The sequence below is a fragment of the Zeus faber genome (assembly GCF_960531495.2).
Source record: "Zeus faber genome assembly, chromosome: 7".
Taxonomy (NCBI): domain Eukaryota; kingdom Metazoa; phylum Chordata; class Actinopteri; order Zeiformes; family Zeidae; genus Zeus; species Zeus faber.
This window is the reverse complement of record NC_137203.1, coordinates 24,257,031-24,280,182: the sequence shown is the minus strand read 5'-3', so window position 1 is coordinate 24,280,182 and position 23,152 is coordinate 24,257,031. Positions and strand designations below refer to the sequence as shown.

General features: G+C 42.5%; 1 protein-coding gene across 1 annotated transcript in view; it reads right to left on the bottom strand.

Annotated features, from left to right (window-relative positions):
• LOC307232860 (transmembrane protein 132C) overlaps nucleotides 1-23,152 on the bottom strand; it is a gene marked incomplete at its 5' end in the record, with an annotated part of 136,220 nt that overhangs the window by 92,075 nt on the left and 20,993 nt on the right. The window contains one exon of the mRNA XM_080004062.1: nucleotides 21,956-22,841. Coding sequence (XP_079860188.1) covers nucleotides 21,956-22,841 — 886 coding nt within the window. The remainder of the gene's footprint in view (nucleotides 1-21,955; nucleotides 22,842-23,152) is intronic.

Here is a 23,152-nt window from a genome sequence, read left to right as displayed (position 1 = left end):
GAAACCTATTTTATATCAGAGATTTACAACAGGACATTTAATAGTATACCGCAGCTGCATAAAAAAGTGATATATTGTCTTTATATTCAATCACTCTGCCATGACACACATACTACATGGCTAACCATGCGTAGGACTCGGTGGAGCGCTGATTTCCTGATGCGTGACACAGGTACATTCTTTTTTACGTCGGCCTGTGGAGGAGACAGGAATAGATGGAGCACAGCGAGCTCTTCTTGATGGCATAGCTTGGCTGCACCCCTGTCCCCTTCTCCATCCAGCTGGTTTTAACCCCCCTCCCCGCCCTCCTCCACCCTTCCTCCAGTGTGGGGCACAGCTATCTCCCAGTATCAGCTGGGAATGTGATGGATGACAGGTGGAGGGAGAGAGAACAGGGTTCCTCAGAGCCCGTCAGGCCTGCTCCCGCTTCCCATTAGTCTTCCATTTAGCCCTGCGCTGGGTTAACCCCTATGATCACACACACACACACACACACACACACACACACACACACAAACACACACACACACACATATACACACACACACACACTGGAAATTTTCTGGTCGCTGATGAATCCTAACCTTCCTCCGTGCAGGATTGGCCCAAGGCCTCTTTTAAAGGGGTAGAAAGAGGCCACCGAGGTTCATCGCTCTCCGTCTTCAGCCACTCTGACCAACCAGTTTGCTACACTTCTCCTCCCCGGCTGCCAAATAGTGATTCATACCAAAAGATCGCCTGTCATATTCTCACTCTCTGTCGGAGGGAAATACACACTGTGGAGGACAGGATTGCTCTTTGAAGGAATGGCAAATAAACAGCAGAGTGAATTCTTAAGCGTGCCGGCACAGTGGGGGGGGGGGGGGGGGACAAAGAGGTTATGAATTCTTAACTTGGGGAACCTGACACCTGGGCTTCTTGGGAACGGAAATTCTTAGAGAACTGCCAATGGACTCGGTGAAGAATCTTTGTCGCTGGCCTCCACATATTTACCAGAATTGTAATTTGGCAGGCTGTTGGGTTTCTGCCCACATCGATTCGGGGCCTCCGAGATCAAGCACGAGGGAGTGACAGGTAGGAAAGATCACGGGGAGCTGACTGGGAGTCAATCGACACCGCTCGTACGCCCCCTCGGCAGCCCCTAACAAGGCTCCAGCGTCTGACATCTGGCCTGGAAAAACTCCCATCGAACACGGGAACACTGACATCCAAAGGCACCAAATGAACAAGGAAAGGTTGCGGCCTTTGGAAATGCCAGGCGGCTAAATAACATAGCCAAATTTGATAGGTGCATGTAAAATGCCACAGCCAAGCATCCGCGCATCCCAAAGGCGTTTTGGTGACATACCGAGGCGATGTGGAAACGCGGTGTAGGGCCGACCGGGTATTCATCCGAGGTTATCATTAGCCACATGTGACTCAGATCCAATCACTGTCACCTTCCTATCAGCTATTTAGAAGCGAAACCCCGAGAACCAAACTCTAACGCCCAATATCATCATCTGAGCACAAAACATAATCGCTCAGTCATCTCATGTTCCTTCACTGTATTTATTTTTGGGAACATGGGCCCCTGGGGTTAATAATAGTTTCTTTGTGAGATTATTACAGAAAAAAAGAAAGGATGAAGTGAAAAGGAGGCATTTTCATAATTCAGACTGCTGTTCCATTTCCAGTGGCGGGGGAGGAGGGGACCTTTAGAATGTGAAAGCGCTTTTAATTTATAACATTTATAACAGTGATCCCCTCGACTGATACGATGCTATTTATTTGCACTTTATATTCGTTTTTTGGGAAGGAAATACCATTTGAAGCGCTTTTACACTTTTGTGTGTTTGGTTGGCGTTTTATTTTTTCATTTCAAATCAGTTGGGCTGTGGCGGCATCTAGCTGATATTGTTCCATGTTTGGTCTCCCGCACGGCGCGCCCAGGGGAGGAAGCCGTCGGCACGCCACCGCTCAGCTGCTGTGAGAATGATGGAGTCGATGGAGGACTGTGTTGACCTTGATGGCTCCGTCGTATTAAGACCGACACCTTCTTGGCCCCTTAGTGACTCTATATTCCTGCGCTGCAGATAATGTGATGTTATGTGTTATGTAATGTGGTTATTATTTTCCGTGCCGTTGTCTATGTCATTTCCTTTGAACCCACAAAGCTTCCTATTGCATCCCGGGCTATGGCAAGGACGCTTTCAACTTCCTGGGTAAGGTTTATTCCTTTTCCTTTTGGGAGTTTTCCGAGGACTTAGAGCGAAGCGGTGCCGTCCATTTTACCAAGGCTGCGTTGGTGAAAACAGCGCAGAGAAAAGGGCGAATGGGGGGCTTCTCCAATTAGCCAACCTGCAGAAGTCTTTGAAGGAGGGATGGAACCGGTGGAAACCGACGCATACTCCACGTGGACGGGATGTGAGATGAATTGAAGCCGGGGCCTCCGGTACCACGGGGGGCTCCCATGCTCCACTGGGGGGGGACGTCACGGTGTGAGATTCTGACAATGCGATTATAGTCCGAAGAAATTTCACGGTTTTAAAGCAAGTCTCAGACTCAAATTGACTCGAGGGCCACCAAAAATCTGAGGCAAAAAAAAAAAAGTTAAGCAATTGAATAATAATAATAATAATAATAATAATAATAATAATAATAATAATAATAAAAATAAAAATAAATACAATAATAATAATAATAATAATAATAATAATAATAATAATAATAATAATAATAATAATAATAATAATAATTTGCCATTTTCATTATGATATCTTACAAATTCAGTGAAAAAATATTATATTATCGATTTCTGTAATTTAATGTTGGTGTTTAAGACTACATGAAGTTTTTACAGTACATATGTTTGGACTAAGGCATCAACACAATATTTACATAATCCAATATTTATATGATCTTTTTGTAACAGTAAAGGAAAATTACATATTTTCTCAAGATTTCTTATTTTTATTGTATTGGAACACAAATGGGCAATTTTGAGTTCTCTGTAACTTCCTTTTAAACTTCCAAATGAATAATAATTCAATGAGGACGTGTCAGATTGGAGCTGTTGAGGACGCTACATTCATCAAGACACTGAAGCATGCTGCACAAGTTGACTGATGATGACTGTTTGACAGCCACTGTTGGTCAATGTCAATAAAACATTGGATATCAATCTTCTTCAACAGACCCCTGGTTGCTTTTAGATGCCCAAAATGTTTCCACATTAGTGGTTTAAGATGTTTTTTTAGTTGATTTTAAGCTCGGATGTTGCATCCCTCTGTCATTTTCAAAGCACTTGGCAGTCAAACACCAATTAACCAGTGGCCAGTAAGACACACAAACAATGTGACTCATTGGCCAGTCACAAAAAGCAGTTTTCATCGGGAAATGTTGGATGCAAGGCCGACTATCGTACTGAAGCTGCTAAAAAATGTTTTAAAGGCTGTATAAATTCACTTCATCTGAGAAAGAACTAAGCTAAGTTAACTTGAAACTTGAATAGCTGAAGCAGATGCCAACACTGAGCCAAATACAGTAGCTCAGCAATGGTCGTAATAACATATCAGGAAAACTGTCTTTCATAGACGTTGTGGTAAATACGATCAGATCTTATGCTGTCAGTGTCCATGACCATGACAATTGACCACAAAGGAGCCAGCGCCATGCCAAGAGCGCCACCTTCCATCGTGACTTGTACTGGACGCAGACACTGGGACCGAGCCGGAACAGGGGGGACACCAGGTTTTTCAGGTATCATGGAAAAAGTATTTTGGCGAGAATGTCTATGTCAGGTATTACGGTAATGGAATGTTGACGTTAATGTCTTACCGTAAGCCTATCGCCATTGATTGTGGCGACACCATGAATGTGTATTGCTCGCCTCCACCTCTACCAATTTGCGCCCGCGAACTAACACTGTCCTAATAAAAACAATGTGTTTATATTATAATATATGTATTTTATATTGTGCTCCGTTTCTTTATTAAAGGTGTACTTAAAAAAATAAAGCACTGTGTGCAACAGGGTCACTCTCTTACCCCCTCCCTGCGTGTCCCCCCACTACGTGGTTCAATTGCCGTTGGACCGAACCTCTCACCTTCTTCAGGATAGCATTCATAACAAACAATGAGCATACAATACATCCCCAAAGTAGCAAAAATCCAACTGCATGGAAAAACAGTCGCTATGACCAGATGGTAATCTGTGTCTGAAACCCATTATGGTTAAAAATAGCTTAAAGCTGTACGGAGTGATTATGGGACTGTGACCTGTCGCTGTGTAGGCAAGTGACTGGGGTCAAGATTAAATACAGTGACCTAAACTTAAACCTGGGGAGAGGGGTGGGGGGGGTTGGCTTAATATTCTGGAAATCCTCCAAATCTTTCCGCTGAGACCTCTTAAAGAGAGAAGATTAATTGAGATGGACGACAACGTTATTTCATGTCTTCGGTGGAGGCCGACGGTCAAACGTCAGCGAGCAAAGCGCCGTGTCCCCTCTCAGTGAGGGCGCTGGCGTATGACAGCAGCGAAAATCCATCTGAGAGAGAGAATGGGAATGTTCATGGATTTGTAGCCTACTGGGCATTGTTTTTGTTGTTGTTGTTGTTTTTAATTTCATGCTTCGAATGCACAGGATTTTTTCCCTATTTGCTCCTGATTAACATATGAATAAGGACGTGGTCGCAGTACTCTGCAGTTGCCGTTGATATTCAAAAATGCATGTAGTGTACGCGGAAGCCCTAATTCCGACGAAAGCTTTTTCTGCTGTAGGTGGGACAGTTTGATGATCTGCACATTGACAGACAGATTTTGGCGGCACATTAAGCTCACAGCTTAATATGTGTCTAATGTGATCTTCATGTGGTTAAAGGGGCCAAAATCTAAATAAATAAAAAGATAAAAACAAATTTATTCAGGTCACAGGGGAATGTGTGTTGAACCACCGTTGCAAATTTGAAGTGAATCAAAAATCATAAATATGGGTCAAAAATATAGTCGATTGCCTTCATGGGGAAAAAGTACCTTAATTTGGCTGCATGTAGTTCAGTTCATGCATAAATAAAAGATATTTCCAAATTTCTTGAACCTCTGAACTTTGTGTGATTTGTGATTTTGTGATTTGTAAGTCTATGAGCTCCAGTTTGTGATATAATTTTGAAATGTTTTTGTGCAATATCGGCTCATTAAGCTCCAGGATTCTTTGGAATTTTCAGCCTGAATGAATAAAAAAAAAATCTATTCTACTGATATTAAATTATTCTTTTTCATCGCAGTACCCAGGGTGTCCTACAACTGGGTAAAATCGAACTACATTTAGCTTTTTAGAATGTCCCCTCTTGTGAAGAGCTATCTGTCATTCTTCCCGTGTTTGCGTGTGTTTCCGCTCCGGTTTCCTCCCACCGTCAAAAAACATGAATGTTAGGGTTAATGGCGATGTGTTGCTGGGGTGGTTCCTCTGGATCATGATTACTTCTCAAATCGAGTCACAAGACTCAGATTGCCTCACTATGTGACCATGTGTCTATGTCTGTGTGTAAATTGACCTTGGGTCACCATAACGAGGGCAGGGTCAGCGCACAAAGTGTCATGTTGGCAAAGCGAACCAGAGGGCTAAATAAATCCACACGTAGGATCAACGAGGGTTAGGAGGAGGATTTTCAGCTCCGAGGGGGGGGTCTTTGGAACGGACTTGTCAACGGAGTGAGGTTAAAGAGCACTTCATAATTGGAACACAAACCCTCTTTGCCTCTGGCTGGACTCACAGTCAATTCTGGTTTGGAATCGATAGACACACGCTAGAGACAGTGATGGTGCGCTCTCGCAGCGGAGATAACGTCCTTGGGCTGTACGCGAGCCGCAAAACTATTACACTTCTTTAAAGGCATTATCAATAATCCAAGTTTAAACAACGAGCCACGGTGAGTGCGGATACTTTTCTTTAAACTTGTCGGCAGATCTTCTCACGACTACATTACACATTTCTGTGCTGAGAAAGGTTCATTCAAATACTGAATCTGCTATTTATAAGCCTGCACTTTCTTCCTGCTTCGTGAGGTGCAAATCTTTCATTGATTGCAGCATCCGCTTCCGATGTCAGCCAAATTGATAACACCACACGAGTGCTGCGGTCTCTGCTTCACGGGCGTTTTTTCTAGACAGCAGGACGTTAAATAGCCGCCGCCCAATCACCCTGATGGCGCTGATTCCTTTTAACAGAGCAGAATGAACCAGTTGGCATCACCGCTAAAACTGAGCGTGATATCGATCCAAAAGGTATGATATGGATGTATTTTCTCACACAAAATCAAAAGCAAAATTCATCAAATTTATGCAATGGTATTTAGCTGCTGTGGGGAGGATGGAGTTGATGGAGGACTGTGTTGATCTTGATGGCTCCAACACCTCGTTGTCAAATAAATGTAAAAAAAAAATCAGTAGGCCCACTTGGTATCCAGTGGTTGGCTCAGGAATTTTAATTCTGGTGCATTGTTAATGATATGTATACGTAGAATCCTATGTCATATATATAGCAAATTACAAAAAAATATATTTCTGATTTATAACTTAAGCTCTCCAAACAAAAAATGTATGGGTGCATACATTTTGTTTTAAAGTCAAAGAAGCAGTTTTCTCTTCACAATGGCGACAGAATGCTTAAAATCCCATCTGTAGAATTCCTTAGTCCGTGTTATTAAGGATTACCATCATGTCAAACATCAGATGCCGATTGTGTGTGCTCAAGAGATTGAACCCAGTGCCTGCCGGGTGCCCAATTTTCTTTGGCGAACATTACGTAAAGACAACACTGTTTCATTTTATTCGCCTTTGACTGTACGGCGGAATATATGAATAACAAACAAGCCTTTAATTTTCGTAGATAACTGATAAATTGATGATTCACTATTGTTTTTACACGTAACAGCTGTTCCACGGCCAAAACCCTTGACCGCTTCCAGAGAGAGGGTGGATGTTACAGATTGTAAATTAAACGACGGACACCTCCTCTAGCAACAACAAATAAAACCACTTGAATAGAATTAAATATTTGTTGAGGTTAATGTGCACTACTTGCTCTTTGGATCTGAACAGATTTCTTTGTTGGTTTTACTTTATTTGTATTTATTTAGATGTGCAATTCAATATGGTCGGCTTTGTATTAGATGCAAAAAGCTGCTATGTCAACTGGAATAAAAAAGAAACCCAACACAGTTGTTTGTTGTCTCAATTTAAATGCACGAGTTCATTAAATGGATGATACTTGTTTACTTTACTTTGCATTTCAGCTTTTCCAGATTATTTTTAGAAGTGAGAGAACGTAGCAACAGCAATCAAAAAAGTGTCTCACAGGTTTATTTATATAATTGTGTGCTGTGTTTAACCAGTGTCAAACTGATTTCAGTTTAGTTGTACATGCCAGGCTGCAGGTAAAGTGCAATACTGTAGCAATATAGTGTTGATTTTTAAAAGGGCCCTAAAAGTGACATTATCAAAAATGCCAAATAATTTGTTAAATTGTTTTGCTTTCGAATCAGATTTATATCATGTTGGGGGTGCCCTGGTGGCTCACCAGGTAGAGAGTACCATATACAAGGCAGAGTCCTCACTGCAGCGGCAGGAGCAGTTCAATTCCAGCATGTGGCCATTTGCTGCATGTCAACCTTCCTTTCCCTTGCCATCTCCCCCTTCCCCACACTGTCACTATCAAGAAAAGCATTTATATAATTTAAAGAAAAGTATTTTTGTGGGTAACAGTGAATAGCTTAATACAGGGGAACTACATAACAGAAAGGTCATGTGAAAAATAATCATAATTACAATTGCAAATGCAGCTGCCCTGGTGAGTCACATTAAGTTGATTGTCAATTAGCAGCAGAATGTCGGCGATAAGAGTTCTGACAATCAGCACTTTGATATGAGTTTTCAAACCAACACGAGCCAACAGCGCAAAAAATGCAGGTGTATTTGTCACATAAAACACAGCGGAAACAGTCATAAAAGACCTGATGTGACAAACGTGGACAAACAGCTTCAGCAAAGAGACTCAGCGTCGCAAGGTGAAGCTCACCAAAAGGGAGAGACACTCAGAGTGTACACTTAACAAGATAGTGAATAAAAACCATAATGGTAAAGCCTTGAAAATGACCTCCGAATTGAATCAGCTCCTCAGTGAGCCTCAATACAAACTACAGGTTGTGAGCTACACATGCTGGAATTTATGGCAAAGCTGCCATATGGAAACAGTTTGTAACCAAGGCCATCGCAGGCAAGATCCATAAGCTGGAGGAAGGAGCACAAAACCTGGAGGCCTGCGTGATTGAAAATAGTTGTATGATCTCATGAGTCATATTTCACCCTCTATCATCCAATTGGACGGGTTTATGTTTGTTCGCAAAGGTTTTCCTTTAAACATGCTGGGGGATCTGTAGGGTTGCAGGAAGCCATCACGTGGGAGTCATCGGGTCCAATAATTTTCTGCAAAGTGATGTGGCGGCCAAGAAAGATGAGACGATTTTACAAGACGGGCAGCACCGTATGGTCCAAACACTGTTCCCTGATGATGTTCCCATATTCCAGGATGATAATTTCCCCACTGCTAATCAAACTTCCCTCCACTCAACCTCCCACCATGGCCTCCCCAAACTCCTTCATCGTCAAAGAACTGGAGGCTTTTCCTCTTGAATAACGGCACAACATCCCACTCTGCTGCATGGTCGATAAATCCTAAAGTAAAATTTATTGCGAAATTGATCATTTCAACAGAGCACTGTAATCTGTGGATTGTACCTGTAATATATCTGTTAACGAAAGACATTCTGTAAAATAATGAGCCTTAATTAAATGTGAGCAAAAGTACACAGGGGTGTAACTGGAGGCTCAATTAATCATTGGGAAAGGAAAATGCTTTAATCATGTTTATGCTCACAGAGGAAAGAGTCATAAAAGATAAGTCAAAAAAGACGCTTGATTGAATAGGATGACCCATTAATTAGCTTTTCTATAATGGATAAAAATGAATTATCGTGATTTAATTTGTCATTGTACAAAGAAACAATTACCGCTGCATAAATTGGAGAGGGAAAATGTGCTGTGATCTTTGGGACCCCTGTTTCTTTTCCAGAGTTTGACATCGATTAACTTTAAGCTGAGCATGGGACGATAAGTCTAATTTTAGTCAAGTTTCAAGATGTTAATCCCACCTGCGATAGTGTGTCTGGTTATGAATGTAAACAACGGCAAAAGTCATGTCTCCGTAGGGCACAGATAGAATCAATGATATTTCTTTATTAAACTATTTGGCAGTAGGGAGTGTTTTTGGCGGAATCTGCAGGTGGGGAGAGCCAGCACTGGCAACAGAAAGGGGACGCACCTGCAGGAGATTGAGGTGATTAAGAGCTGCTGTGTTTTCATCTCTATCTCTGTCTCTGTCTCTCTCTCTCTCTCTCTCTCTCTCTCTCTCTCTCTCTCTCTCTCCCGACAGCGAGGCTGGGCTCGCTGTCGGGAGAGCTGTGCTGACAAGAACAGTTTCCGGTGGTCTGAAAAGATTGGTGACATTTCTGTTTTGAAATAAACACCCAGAATAAAAATGTATACATTGCAAACCTGCTTCCTGGTCCATCAATTTACCCCACAGACACAAGAGACTCGTTACAGTGGTATAGTTGACAGGATCAACTGACGGACAAACAGGAGGACAGGGTGAATTTCTACTAGATGCTAGACTGCTACTCCACTAGACGGCTCTTCGCCGTCTAGTGGAGATGCATTAGGTTTCCAGGGTCCTATGTTCCCAGTGTCCTAAGTTCCCAAGGTCCTTTGTTCCCCAGTTCAATATTCTGTTTCAAGTTAAAATATTTCATAAATAATATCCTTTTTTTTTTTTATTGGAACAAGGACTCAAAACAGCTATATAAACACAACAAAACCAATGGTTATCATCTAATTAGATTTTGAAGGTCTCTAAAAATATTGTTACATCTTTGGTGTTCCGGGTCAAATTATTAACCCTAACCCCTAACCCTAACCCTAACCCATTATGTGCTATATTGAGCTTGGGAACATAGGACCCCGGGAAAATAGACCCTGGGAACATAGGAATGACCCCACCAGCAGCTGTCAGCACTGCAAGTGCAGGACGAGGTGAGCTGAACAGACTGAGAAAGGAGTGCCTGAGCCTCTGGTCCAACCAGACCCAGCTGGACCTCAGCGTAGAGCGGCTGAACCAATAAAAGGTCGGGATGGAGAAAATATTTGCCCTCCTCCCACGCAACCCGTCTTAGAAGATTAGGTGCCACACTGGATCCAGACCCACACCAGCTCCAAGGAGGAGCCGCCCAGAGAGCACCCACACCCACAGTTTTGTTTCCCCATTATTTCCCCATAACAGCCCATGCCATGGCCTAACCCCTCTCTCCCTTCCTCCCCACAGGGCCCAGCCTCAGCGTCCTCTGCTTTGGACCCACAGGGGACCCCTCAGAGACCAGGACAGGTGTGCTGCTTTTGCCATCGGCCGGACACATCCCCTGATGGAGAAGGGACAAGTGGTCCGGGTCGCTGGCCCCCTCTCCTGGTCCAGGAGGGACAAACAGTATAACAGTAAATATACAAAGGAGTAAACACCAGGCTCGGTTGGATTCAGGCTGTACGCAGACCCTGATCCATTGGGTCATTAGACCGGAGTGCACGAGGATACATACATTGTGTTAGTAGTGGTGGATTATTCAACACAGTATCCCAAAGAAGCTCCCCTGTGTAGCATCTCTGTAAAGTGTAAAGTGTTGCACAGGCTCTGTTTAAGGTAATGTTTAATCTCCTGAGTCAGAATCCTAAAGAGATTCTGACTGATTAAGGCACTTCATTTATGTCACGCACACTCAGGGAACTGTACAAACTGTTGGGTATTCACTCCATTCGAACCAGCATGTGCCATCCCCAGACAGATGGTCTGGTGGAACGCTTCAACAAAATGCTGAAGAGCATGGTTTGTAAGCTAATTCACAAGGATAGCCAAAATTGGAATAGGTGGTTGGACCCTCTGTTATTTGCAGGAGGTGCCATAGGTCTTGGGATTTTCTCCATTTGAGCTTCTCTTGAGTAGAAAGCCCAGGGGTGTGTTGGACCTGCTTAAGGAAAGCTGGGAGGGAGGTCCAAGCACAACAAAAAATTAGGTTCAGTACGTCCTGGACTTAGAGCAAAATTCTGCACACTTGGACAGTTGTCACGGGAGAATTTGCTTCAGGCACAGGAACGGCAACAGCGCCTGTATGACAGCAGGGTTCAGCAGAGACAATTCTTAGTGGCAGATAAGGTCTTCATTTTATTTCCCATGTCTAGTTCCAAAGGGCCCTTTGTGGTCAGATGGCATGTGGTGGATGTTGATTATAAGATTGTACGCTCAGAGGAGGGGCTACTCATATTTACCACCTCACCCTTCTAAGAGCATGGAGGGAGCCCCTGTCTCTCTGGCAACAAGTGTAGTGGAGCGAGATGAGTTCGGACCAGAGGTCCCAAAGTCGAATCAATCAACCAGGGTCCCTTGTGATGACCATCTCTCACTGGGCCAGAGAGAAGAGATTCCTGATTTGTTTGCTGATATTTTCTCCCCCTTGCCAGGGGGCACCACCCTCATAGACCACCACGCCAAAGCATTCCCATCGGTGACGGTACATTTAAGGCCCTGCCTGAGCACAAGAGAAAGGTGGTGCAAGCAAAGATCAAGGCCATGTTAGACATGGGAGTGAGTGTCCAACAGCAAATGGTGTAGCCCTATTGTGCTGTTATCAAAGCCTGATGGGTCTATACAATTCTGTGTGGACTATCGCAGGGTGGATGATGTGTAAAAGTTTGATGCCTATCGAGTGCCCCGGGTTGACGAACTCCTGGATCAGTGGTTGGTTCCCCGGTCTAAGTCGCGTGGTGGAGGTATGTGGCAGTGGGGAGGGGTTTTAGCAGCATTTGCAGGTGGAGAGAGCCAGCACTGGCAATTGAAAGGGGTCGCACCTGCAGGAGATTAAGGTAATTAGAGTGTTTAAAAGCTGCTGTGTTTTCAACTCACAGTGTGGTTGGGCTCCATTCCTCTATTGTGGCGTAGTAGCTTATGTGCCCAGAACTAAAGTTTTTGGTGGTCTGAAAAGACTGTAGACATTTCTGTTTTGAAATAAATGCCCAGAAAAGACTGTGTACATTGCAAACCTGCTTACTGGTCCAGCAATTTACCGCGCAGACACTAGTTACAAATTGATATGGAGGTTGCATGAACATTTCATCGTATATGTTCTTTAAGTCAAAGTCATATGTCAAATAATCTAAATTTTGGGGTCATGACGCGGTGTTGAAAAAAGGACATTTCTAAGTTTGATATATTCATTTTATAAATGTTTTATTAAATAAAAACTTTGAACAGCATTATGGAATATCCATACTTACATACAAACCAGTAATATCAGATTGTAAAATATATTAAGAACTACTGACGATTAGAATTAGGACAACTATTAGAATTAGAACTATTAGAATTACTGTTCATATCCGTATATACGAATCGCCTATCCTTTATACATAACTCTATCCCTTTACTTCTATTTTGTACCCCCACTCTGAATAACCTTTTTGAGTCTTATTTTATTTTATATTTTTATTTTATTTATATTATTCTATACACAAACTGCCTTACATTTTAGGAATTAGTTTGTTTCAGTTAGTCAGCTAGGTAGAAATTAGGTTAGCTATTATGTCCGGTTTAGTGACTAATCTCCAGTTGCGCTGCAAAGACATTTCACTGCATATATTTCACTGGATATGTATGTGACAAATACAGTAGCTGAAGTGTTTTTGTGTTTTTGTCCACCTTCCATATGCTTAGATGGAAATGTTTTCAGTTTTTAGTCAGAAGTGAGTTTTTAAGACTCCGTTTGTCAATAAAATCGTTAACCTTTCCCACATAGTTACCCTAAGCACAGCGCACAGACTTATATCAAGGTGAAGAACAGTCGAACCTTGCTTTGTTCAGTCTGCAAACAGCAGGTTCTGGAGGTGACGGTTAGGGAGATAAACAGTAAGAGACGAAAAATACGGATGTGGTTGACTCTGTTGACTCCAAATTGAAAATTAAAGGACTTTCTAGAGGCCCACAATGCGGAATTCCCAGCCATAGAATATCCAATTATGAGTGGATCTTTAGGCGGGACTGTTTTTCTAAGAGGAGCTCTGTCACCTGCTGGCAGAGCTATTGATGCTCCTGTGATCCGAGCCGCTAGTTAATAAAAATGTAGGAGGTTAATGGGATAAATTGGAATTGGCAAGCTCAGCACAAAAGACGGTGGATCTTTGACACCTCGAAGCGTGATCCCGCTGCCTGGTTGGAAACGTGAGGAGAAGCCGCACAGTGTCCTCCCTAATGTGTTGGCACGGGTGCACACACGCGCACACACGCGCATGCACGCACGCACACACACACTCACGCACACACACACACACACACACACACACACACACACACACACACACACACACACACACACACACACACACACACACACAAGCATACATCCAGTACTCTGAGAAAGGTTAGATGTTCTTATTGTTGCATTTATTTGTAGCTGGATGTTTTATGGTTGGTTTTACAATCTAAACTTGTGATATGGACGCACAAACGAAAGGAGCTGTGGCCTCAAGGTGTGTTGTGCTGTTCTCACTTTGCTGCTGCTTTTTTGGTGTTGGGTATGGAATTTAGGTGTTTATTTTACTGGGGATTATTTCGCTCATCAGGGCCGGGGTGTCGGTGGCAGCTGACCTGTGCCAGTGGTCGTGTCGTGGGCACGTTGTTTGGGGACATCTCCCCGGACAGTCCCCTGGCAGAGGAAGAACTCCCTGAGGTGGCATGATGGATGGATGCACCAGAGCTCTCTCTCTCTCAGACGGTTGAGCGAGGATCACAAACTCGGGGCAAAGTCACACAGCCACATGATTAATCACTTTTGATAAAATTAGTATTTTTGAATCAAATTTACACGTGAAAACTATGTATAACACATGTGAAACCTTTGTATGGGGCTAAGCGATGCAATATAAAACCCTAACTCATGTGAATCAGGGTTAGATTTAGTTTTTTTTACAGGGCACCAGTTGGCACCTGGGATTTATGGGAATACATGGGTTTCACATGTGATTTTAGATCTGATCACATCCTTTGTAAGGGCTGTTTTTAGCATTAGCGTTATAATTGCATGTTGAACAAAGTGAAATTCAGTTTGCGGTTTGTTGAGGGGGTTGTAGAGTCATAGTTTATTGTAGAGAGGGGGCTAGGTGGAATAGGCCTGGAGCAGATGGACATGTGTCATGACAAGCGCTCCTCCCTGAGTGTGTGTGGGGATGGGGGTTTTACCTGTTGCTCTTTAGACCAATCAATGAGGCCACTCTGATCCTGGGCCTCAATTACCTAGACCCAGGTCAGGTGTGGCTGCTCAAACCACACCATCCCCACACCACACCATGTATGAAAAACAAATATGAAAACCTGTCAAATGTAATTCTGACGTCTTTGTATTGGCTGGTTCATAACATCTTAATAATATTAAGCTAACTTTTCTGTCTTTTCCCACCGTGTTAACCCTAAACTAAAGTTAGTTGTTCATCGCCGAATTGTTTTTTTACCTGTGCTGTCAGCAGGCTTGGCATACAAGACAGGGTATTTGTATGCCGTTGGATCCAAGATAGAGTTCATCTGCAAGTGGATTTCAAATTCTCACCCTGCAATACCACTCCATTAATCATCAAGAACTGCTTACAATAACTCTGTCCTGTGGAATGACAAGGGCACAGCTTTTTATATTTACTTGTCCATTTCTCATATCACTCATCAGAAGAACTCGTACCTTTTCCTCTGCACATCCTATGATACTGTACGGCTACAAAGCCAGACTGCTACTGAAACCCTTCCAAGCCTCTATTGCTGACACTATAAAGCACTTTAAAACCATCCATAAGAACTACGCTGCCAGTGTGTGCTCGAGACATTTGTCTAAAAATAAACAAACTAAAACCGAAAATATTCCTAGCCAATGGCATCTGGCAATATTTCTTTAATGCATGTTTAAATGCCTCTCGATTTAGATTGAGCTTTTAATATGCGGTCCAGAATGGCCGCATATTTCCAACGGCCCCTTCAGCGAAATGGCTTTTGGCTTCGAACCGGGGCAACAAATGACCGGCAGTTTTCTTAGTCTTTTATCACATTTTATCTCTGTTGCAACCTGAAGAACTTGCTGATTCAGAGTCTGTGTCGCTCGTGATTGGGCTCCGGATTGAAATCACAGCATAATGAATGAGATATGAGTGTGATAGGTTGTGTCCTGTGCTGTCTGCTGTGAGATAACAAGCGGCCGAGCCGCAGTGAAGCATCACTGCCCACAGCACGAGATGAGATGTTGTTGTTGCTACCTGTAGGCCGCTGTTTTAGGGGGAAATGGATGGAACTGGACCTGTGCCCCTACATCATGTCAACCTGATCGAATGTTGGAGAGGGTGCAAGGTTCAGTGATCCCTCTCGCACAAGCACACAGACACAAGCAAACAAACGGAGCGGTACACTTGGCCTACGATTAAAGCGGTGGGTGACACCAGACGTAAACCTCATTTACACAAGGTTCACCGGCACCCCCTCGCTGTGTTTTGCGTTCTGTCACTTATAATGTCATTATTCAATTATCATAGCAAAGATCCTGTTTCTTTTGTATATTCTAGGGATGGGCAATCTGGAAGCGAACACTGTGACATACTGAACTATCTGCTCAACATATGACCAACCTATTCACTGTCATTAATGTTAAATTGAACATTTACATTCATCAAGAAATTAGACATGCTTAATGGGACGTTGGGGGATTTCGGTATTTATGCATTTGATTCATATTTGATATTCATATCATATTTGACTGTCAATATCACCTACTGCCTGCTATATTCTGCTCTTTTCTATTTTGTTCCATTCCATTTTGGCCATCGCTGCTGACAGTCCACTGTCATCCATCTTCACAAGTAATGAGGCGTGATGCTCAATAATGTGTTCATGGATCCAATGCCTTTTAAAGACACGTTCAATTGATTCACTGGTGTTTTTGGTAGTCAAGGCTTGTACATGGCATGGCATTCACACACACACACACGCACGCACTCATGCACGCACACACACACACACACACACACACACACACACACACACACACACACACACACACACACACACACACACATTAAACATAGTTGACAGCTCTAAGTTTCATTAAACTCCATCTGCAGACAAATGTTTGTCGTCTTCTCAGCGGGAGACAAATCATTATTACATTTCATGCCAAAGAGCAGCATTAGTTATCTACTGTACACACACACACACACACACACACACACACACACACACACACACACACACACACACACACGCACACACACACACACATACACAGCCATGACTCTCTGAAAGGCCAGTTCTGTATCCTGGCTCAATGTCCAGCCTGCAGCATTATTGGATTGGTTGAAACACGGGTAATGCAGAATAATAGCCAATCAACCCTCTTCCCTGGAGAGGTGGAGAGGTGGAGAGGCAGAGAGGTGGAGAGGTGGAAAGTACACTTGCAATAATGTTAACTATTTATGTGTATGTCTATATATTTATAGACCCCCCTACACTACAAACTGTGTTTTTTTTATTGTTATCTCCTCATGGTATAATTACTTTGAATATACAGAATGTTTTATGGGCAAAACTTGTGCAGGTCTCAAATATCTATCTATATATCTGTATATATATATATATATATATATATATATATATATATATATATATATATATAAACATAGCTTAATATATGGGTCAATCTGGAAATACGGGACATTGCTGTTTCCAGAGGACAGATTTCAAGGGAGGGAAAAATGAAAAAATGCTATTGAAGGTTTGTTCTTTTTTATGTGTTTAGTCCACCCCAAAATCATTTTAGATTCTTTGGAAAAGCTCTTTAAAATATGTTTTTGTCCAATTGAGAAACATTTAATCTCTTAGTTTGACTATTTTGGCCTTGTTCCAAGTCTAGAGTCGATGATCTTTCACTTTATATTTTAATTACATAAATCCCAATAATTGTCATACTATTAAAACATAGATCGAAGAGTTTAAGTAATGAAATCGACATCGACCTTTGTCATTATTAGCCAAAAACTGTGTGTTTTTTTAAATTCTAAACAACATTCCCAACACATTTTTAATGATATGCAATGGTGTAATAGCAATGACATTTCATTTAAATGCTGTACAGTAAAAGTGCAGCCATAATTCTATAATATCATATCTAGACTAATTGTACTGAATAATGAGGCTGTGAGAGCAGTATTTCAAGAGGTTTCAATTTGGACATTTTGCACAGCTGAAAGCGGATGGACATCACTTCTGTGGCAAGAACACCCACCGATATGGTGATATCGCCATGGCAACCCATGATATTATCCTTCCTCACTGATGACAGTGCATAACCAGGCGTCATTACGAGCCACTTCTCGCCAGCCTTGGTGCCACAAGGTGAACGAGGTCCGGAGAGCGAAGAGGAGGATGAGGAGGAGGAAGGGATCAGGAAAGGGATGAGGAGGAGGAGGAGGAGGAGGAGGAGGAGGAGAAGGAAGGGGATGAGGAGGAGGAGGAGGAGGGGGAGGAGGAGGAGGAGGAGGAGAAGGAAGGGGATGAGGAGGAGGAGGAGGAGGAGGAAGAGAAGGAGGAGGCGGATGAGGAAGGGGATGGGGAGGGGCGAGGATCACTTCAGGGAGTCTTCACAGTTTTCACTCTAAACTCAGAGAGCTCCCAAAACACCTGCCTGCACTACCGAAGCCATTGTTATTATTCTGGAAGAAAAACAACTTCAATATTGTCATACAACAGCCATGTGTCTAACTGGTATAGAGCGACCACATTTGTACTTTGTTTGTTTGTTTATTCGGTTTCTTTTGTTGTTGTTGTACTTTGATACGTTTATCTCTGCTGCCTGAAGTCTAATTGAGTGGCCACTCCAGCATTTTTGTCCCAGACACAGAAAGCCTATTGACTGATGGGAAAATGGCAGCTTTCATCGAAGAATTCAAATCCTGATGTACTGGATGAGCATCACGTCTGCAGCAGGACACGGTGTAGTCAGTAACTCACACAGAGGTGCGGATCAGAAACGAGTTCTAAATTTGTTTCCTCGTTGACAAATTGTGACTCGAATAATGAATCTGTGCTTTGAGATGCCAGATGCAGGGCTAGATTGCATTTAGATAGTAAAACAGGGCTCACTCTCCTTTTTTAATGTCATCACATATTTGCACAAAATGAAAGACTTCCCTGGCATTTTAATATTTGATTTGCATACAAACGGTCCAGCACTGGGAGATGCTGGTGAAAAATCACCTGCATGTACTGTAACCGTCCTAACCTGGCACGATAATACCAGGAAGCAAAGTATTCTAATGACTCTGGTGTATATGACTCCGCCATATACAGTATATTCTGTGTGTATATATATATATTTATTTATATACTGTATACTCGGCTTCAATGTCATTTCCTCCATCTGACTCTCTGGAAACAAGGGGTATTTGCTCGCGTGCAAAAATCTCTTTTCTCCCTGGACATCATAAGCTGAAATTGAACTTCTGTTTGGGGCATTATTCAACGCACATCCAACGCAGCACAGTAGGGAGAATACAGTAAATTTGTGTCCGAAAAAACATAAACACGTTGTTATCACAGAACTAGATCGTTACGTCCTCTGTGATGTTCGATCACATTTTAGGATGCATCATACAGTAATTATTGCGTAATAGATCAAATAAAATAATAAATAATATTTTAATAATATTAATAATAATAATTAAAAATATATAAATATATAAATAATAATGCATTAAATACATATTTATATTAAAAACAATTGTATAAAAATATAAAAATTATATAAATAAAAATAAAAATAACCTATTTATAAAAAATAACAATATAGTATATACCCTCAAAATATGACAATATCAGGGTCATATAAATAAATAGGTGATTATATACATTATTATATACATTTATTTGTATATACATGATACATGAATTTACACCTATAATTAAAAAATCGTAGGTTTTGGAAAGTTGTTAAGACCCCATGACCCCATCACAGTTCTGACGACAACTGATTTCTCGTCTATTTACTTGAACCTGAGAGCATAATAACTTGTGAAGAATAGAAGATAAGCCTCTTTAAACTGGTTGTGCCAAGCTTCTTGATAATATAAAAATTTGAGTGATGGTGTTTTCACGCTTGGCCTGCTGTTGTAGGTGTAGTATTTAAATTCAAAAAATTGAATTTTATCAATACCATCGAGAGTGAAAGATTTCTATACTGAATTTCGAGACCTTGGTTGTTCATCTAAAAGGCAGAAATTAAACTATCATGTTTTTCTTAAACCTAGACATTTTTATTTTTGTCGACAAAGGGTATTTGCTGCTTTGTTTCACATCGCTAACGGTATGTCCTGGATCCCGTAGCTGTCTCAAATTGTGCATCTTCAGCATAATTCAACATGGACACTTCGTTCTGTCCCTGTGCACATTTTCAAAAAGCGTCTGAAACAACGGGAAGCACAACGGACGGAGCAGAGTTTCATATCATTCGATAGCAAGTTCTTTTTTTTTCCTCTATAAGATTACATTTTATCACTTCACTCACAGCCACAGTGCCACTGTAATTCAAAGGCTGATCACTTGGCTGTAAAAGTTAAAGATAAGGCTACGAGACCATAAAGTCTGTCTTTAACTCACTGCACACAGTGACAGGCTGTGCATGAGTACGACACAGTCTAATCCTTCTGCTGGATTAAAATTTAAGTGGAGAACTGGCCGAGTGAACATGTGTTCTATACGAGGTGCGATACCTAAAATAACTTTGATTAATTTTGGTTCATTACGATTTCATTCAGTGGGATGCTGTTCTAAGTTTGACTGAGGTAAATTTGGGGAGGGGAGGGGACGGGTCAAAGAAATATTTGCACCGGGGCCATCACCATCAAGTTACACCACTGATATACACCACATACTACAGACAATATACACACTAAAGACTGTAGAAGAGGTCAAAGCAGAATCACAGTTTAAGATTCAAGATTCAAGATTCAAGAGCCCAAGTAAGGCCAGAAATATCCCAGCGAGGCTCGACATGCCAGGCATTAATGAAGAAACAAATGGCCTTGACAATTGGTGATTAAAATGTCTGTATTTCGCTTTCATCAGAGGATAACCATGACGTTGTGTGAGCCTTTGATTATAGTTGATCTGAAGAAGGTGAAAATTGAGTCCGAGCAAAAGACACTCGTTGAAAGGCTCACTGATTATCCCTTTTTTTTAATTTTTTAACAATGCAGCCCTTTTCTTGTCCCAGCGTGACAAAGACGGGGCTGGGATTGTGCTTCAGCTATGTAATTACCAATGTTCAACATTCAAAAGGACAAAATTGTAACAAGGTGTGAAGTATTCTTCAAATCTTGGGTTTTGTTATCAAAAGAGGGGATCCGTGTAAATAAATAAAAAACAAACAAACAAATAAATAAATATAATAAAGCCTTCAAAGCCCCAACAAAAGCAGTCGGGGCGGCAGCGGGAAAAGCCGTCACCCACCTTGGTGCGCGGCACACAGGCCACACTGACGCCAATATAGAGAGATCAAAGTTCCCTCGCCTGGGTGATGAAGTGTCCCAACAAACGGCGGCGGCTTTATCGCCCAGGACCACACAGATGGCCCTCAGTATCTGCAGCCCTCAGCTGGACCGATCCGGGGGCCCCGCCGTGTGTGCGGCTGCCAAATCGCAAACACCGCAGGCATCGCATTCTCCGTGGCACAACCTGGTCTGTTCATTTTTACTGATGAAAGTGATCGTTTGGAGTTCATGAATTTAGGAGGAGGGAGAAAAAAAATGCCCTAACCGCCTTATCAGACCAAGACAAATAGCCTGTAATTAAATGTTGAACAGCAAGTAAATAACACTGGCAAATGTGGTTTGGCTTGTTAAGGCTTAACAGCTAACCTATGTACATTACGCTGATGTGGATTTTGTGACTTATATGCAGCCTCTTCTAATTTATTAGCTCACACGATAACATCTAAATGAACAATCACCTGGCAAGACAATCGGTATTTAATAACTACTTTGTTTCTGTTACACAATTAGTATTATCTTATATTACAAAACTCTTCTATTCATCTATAAGGAGAAAACTATTTAGCTTTGGGCTTGTTTTTCTTATCTTAGGCTGATAACTTTTGCTTGACCCCTAGTAGCAGCGTTTAATGTTTAAACGTTCTGAACCAGGCAACCACGCAAATGTGGTTGTAAGTATCTACATCTATGTAGATGTGCACGCTGTCTTATTAGCATCTGCTTTATCTTCAGCGAATGTAGTCATATATGCAAAATAACAATCCTATAATAATGACAAAGCCTCGGAAATGGGATTTTTCATGGAACAAAAACTCTGCAAATGTGACCGTACATTAATTATGGAGGCAAAACACTTCATAATTTAGTGCTAAGAGTAAAAGGTATCTCTTAACTTTTCAAAGCACATTCTCTCCCTGAATTTGTAAAGGTAAGCTCTAAGCATGTCAATCAATGGTCAGATGAGAAAGTGTTCCAGCTTGTTATAGATCTACAAGACACGTTGAACCGAATGCATTGGGTTCACTAGTGGCTCTCTTTGTTGACTCATCAGATCAATGACAATGGGGCTCATCTTGTTGTGTGCCTTAGTAAATAAGAAATAAATCCTTGAGTGAGCTGCAAAGCAAATGGTTAGATGTGATTACAATAATGCCTGCTGACTGGCAGCAATAGTCTATATCAGGCATCCTCACCGTGCCTCATCGAAATATCCAACAGTTACAATAAGTGAAGAGAAGTATGTTCTCACCTGAGAGTAAACATCTGCACGGAAGAGTAGGCGGAAACACAGATGAAGGCAGACACCGTGTCCCGCTGCTTCATGGGGACAGCGGGCACCATGACCATGAAGTTATTATCCAGCCGGTGTTCCACCAGGTGGGGAGGAGTCGGGTTCTGGTAAAGCCTCACGCTGCTGATCCGCCTCAGGGGGGTGGAGGTGTACGACCCAAACAGCTCCTCCTGCCCCGATCGGATGAAGTCGTTCTTCCGTGCCTCAGAGTGGCACTCGCCCGCCTCCATGGAGTGCAGCATGTAGTAGAGCTCGACCGTGGTGCCTTCGGATGCATCGGGGGTCCGCTGGCGGCCTGGCCTCACGCTGGGTGGGCTGAACCATCCGGCCAGAGGCTCCAGCTCCGCCACGCACAGTCCAAGCTCCCCCTTCAGCTGGCAAGAGCCGCGCACCTCCTGGGTCTCGTGGAAGGCAAACATGTGCACGCAGGGTAACTTGTCAATGGCACTGTAGTCATCCCAGTCGCGGCCCGCGATGTAGAACAGCACTTGGACTTTGGGCTTGGCCAAGTGAATCCTGGTGTTGAGGATAAAGGTCTGCACCTTCCAGTTGAAGGTGAACAAAGAGGAGGCAGGAAAAGTCCCAGGACTCTGGAGAAGATCCAGAGGCACGGGCTGTTCCACGGACAGAGGTCCGTAGCTGGCGTTGACCGAGGGCAAGGTGCGAGCCTGGTAGATGAAGAATGGTTCAGTTCGCAACAGCAGGCTAGAGTTCCGCATGAAGTCCTGATTGGCCTCCTTCAGGAAAAATGCTGACTCAGCATTCAACACCTGGTAGTTGACAGGCAGGTAAGTTGGCATGGAGGAGTACCTCTGGAGTCCCTCTAAGACCCGACCTTCGGCCACTATGAAACAGAGAGAAGAGGAGGAGAAGAGCTGAGTCAGGACAAGCTCACAATGGGATCGTTGAACATTCGGCCATGGCTTCAGGAACAACAAAGACAGCAGCGAGAAACAGGCAGCAGACATAACGCTTCTCACTGGAACCTCAAAGGCTTGTTACGATAGATAGATAGATAGATAGATAGATAGATAGATAGATAGATAGATAGATAGATAGATAGATAGATAGATAGATAGATAGATAGATAGATAGATAGATAGATAGATAGATAGATAGATAGATAGATAGATATGAATAAGAAATGATTTTGCA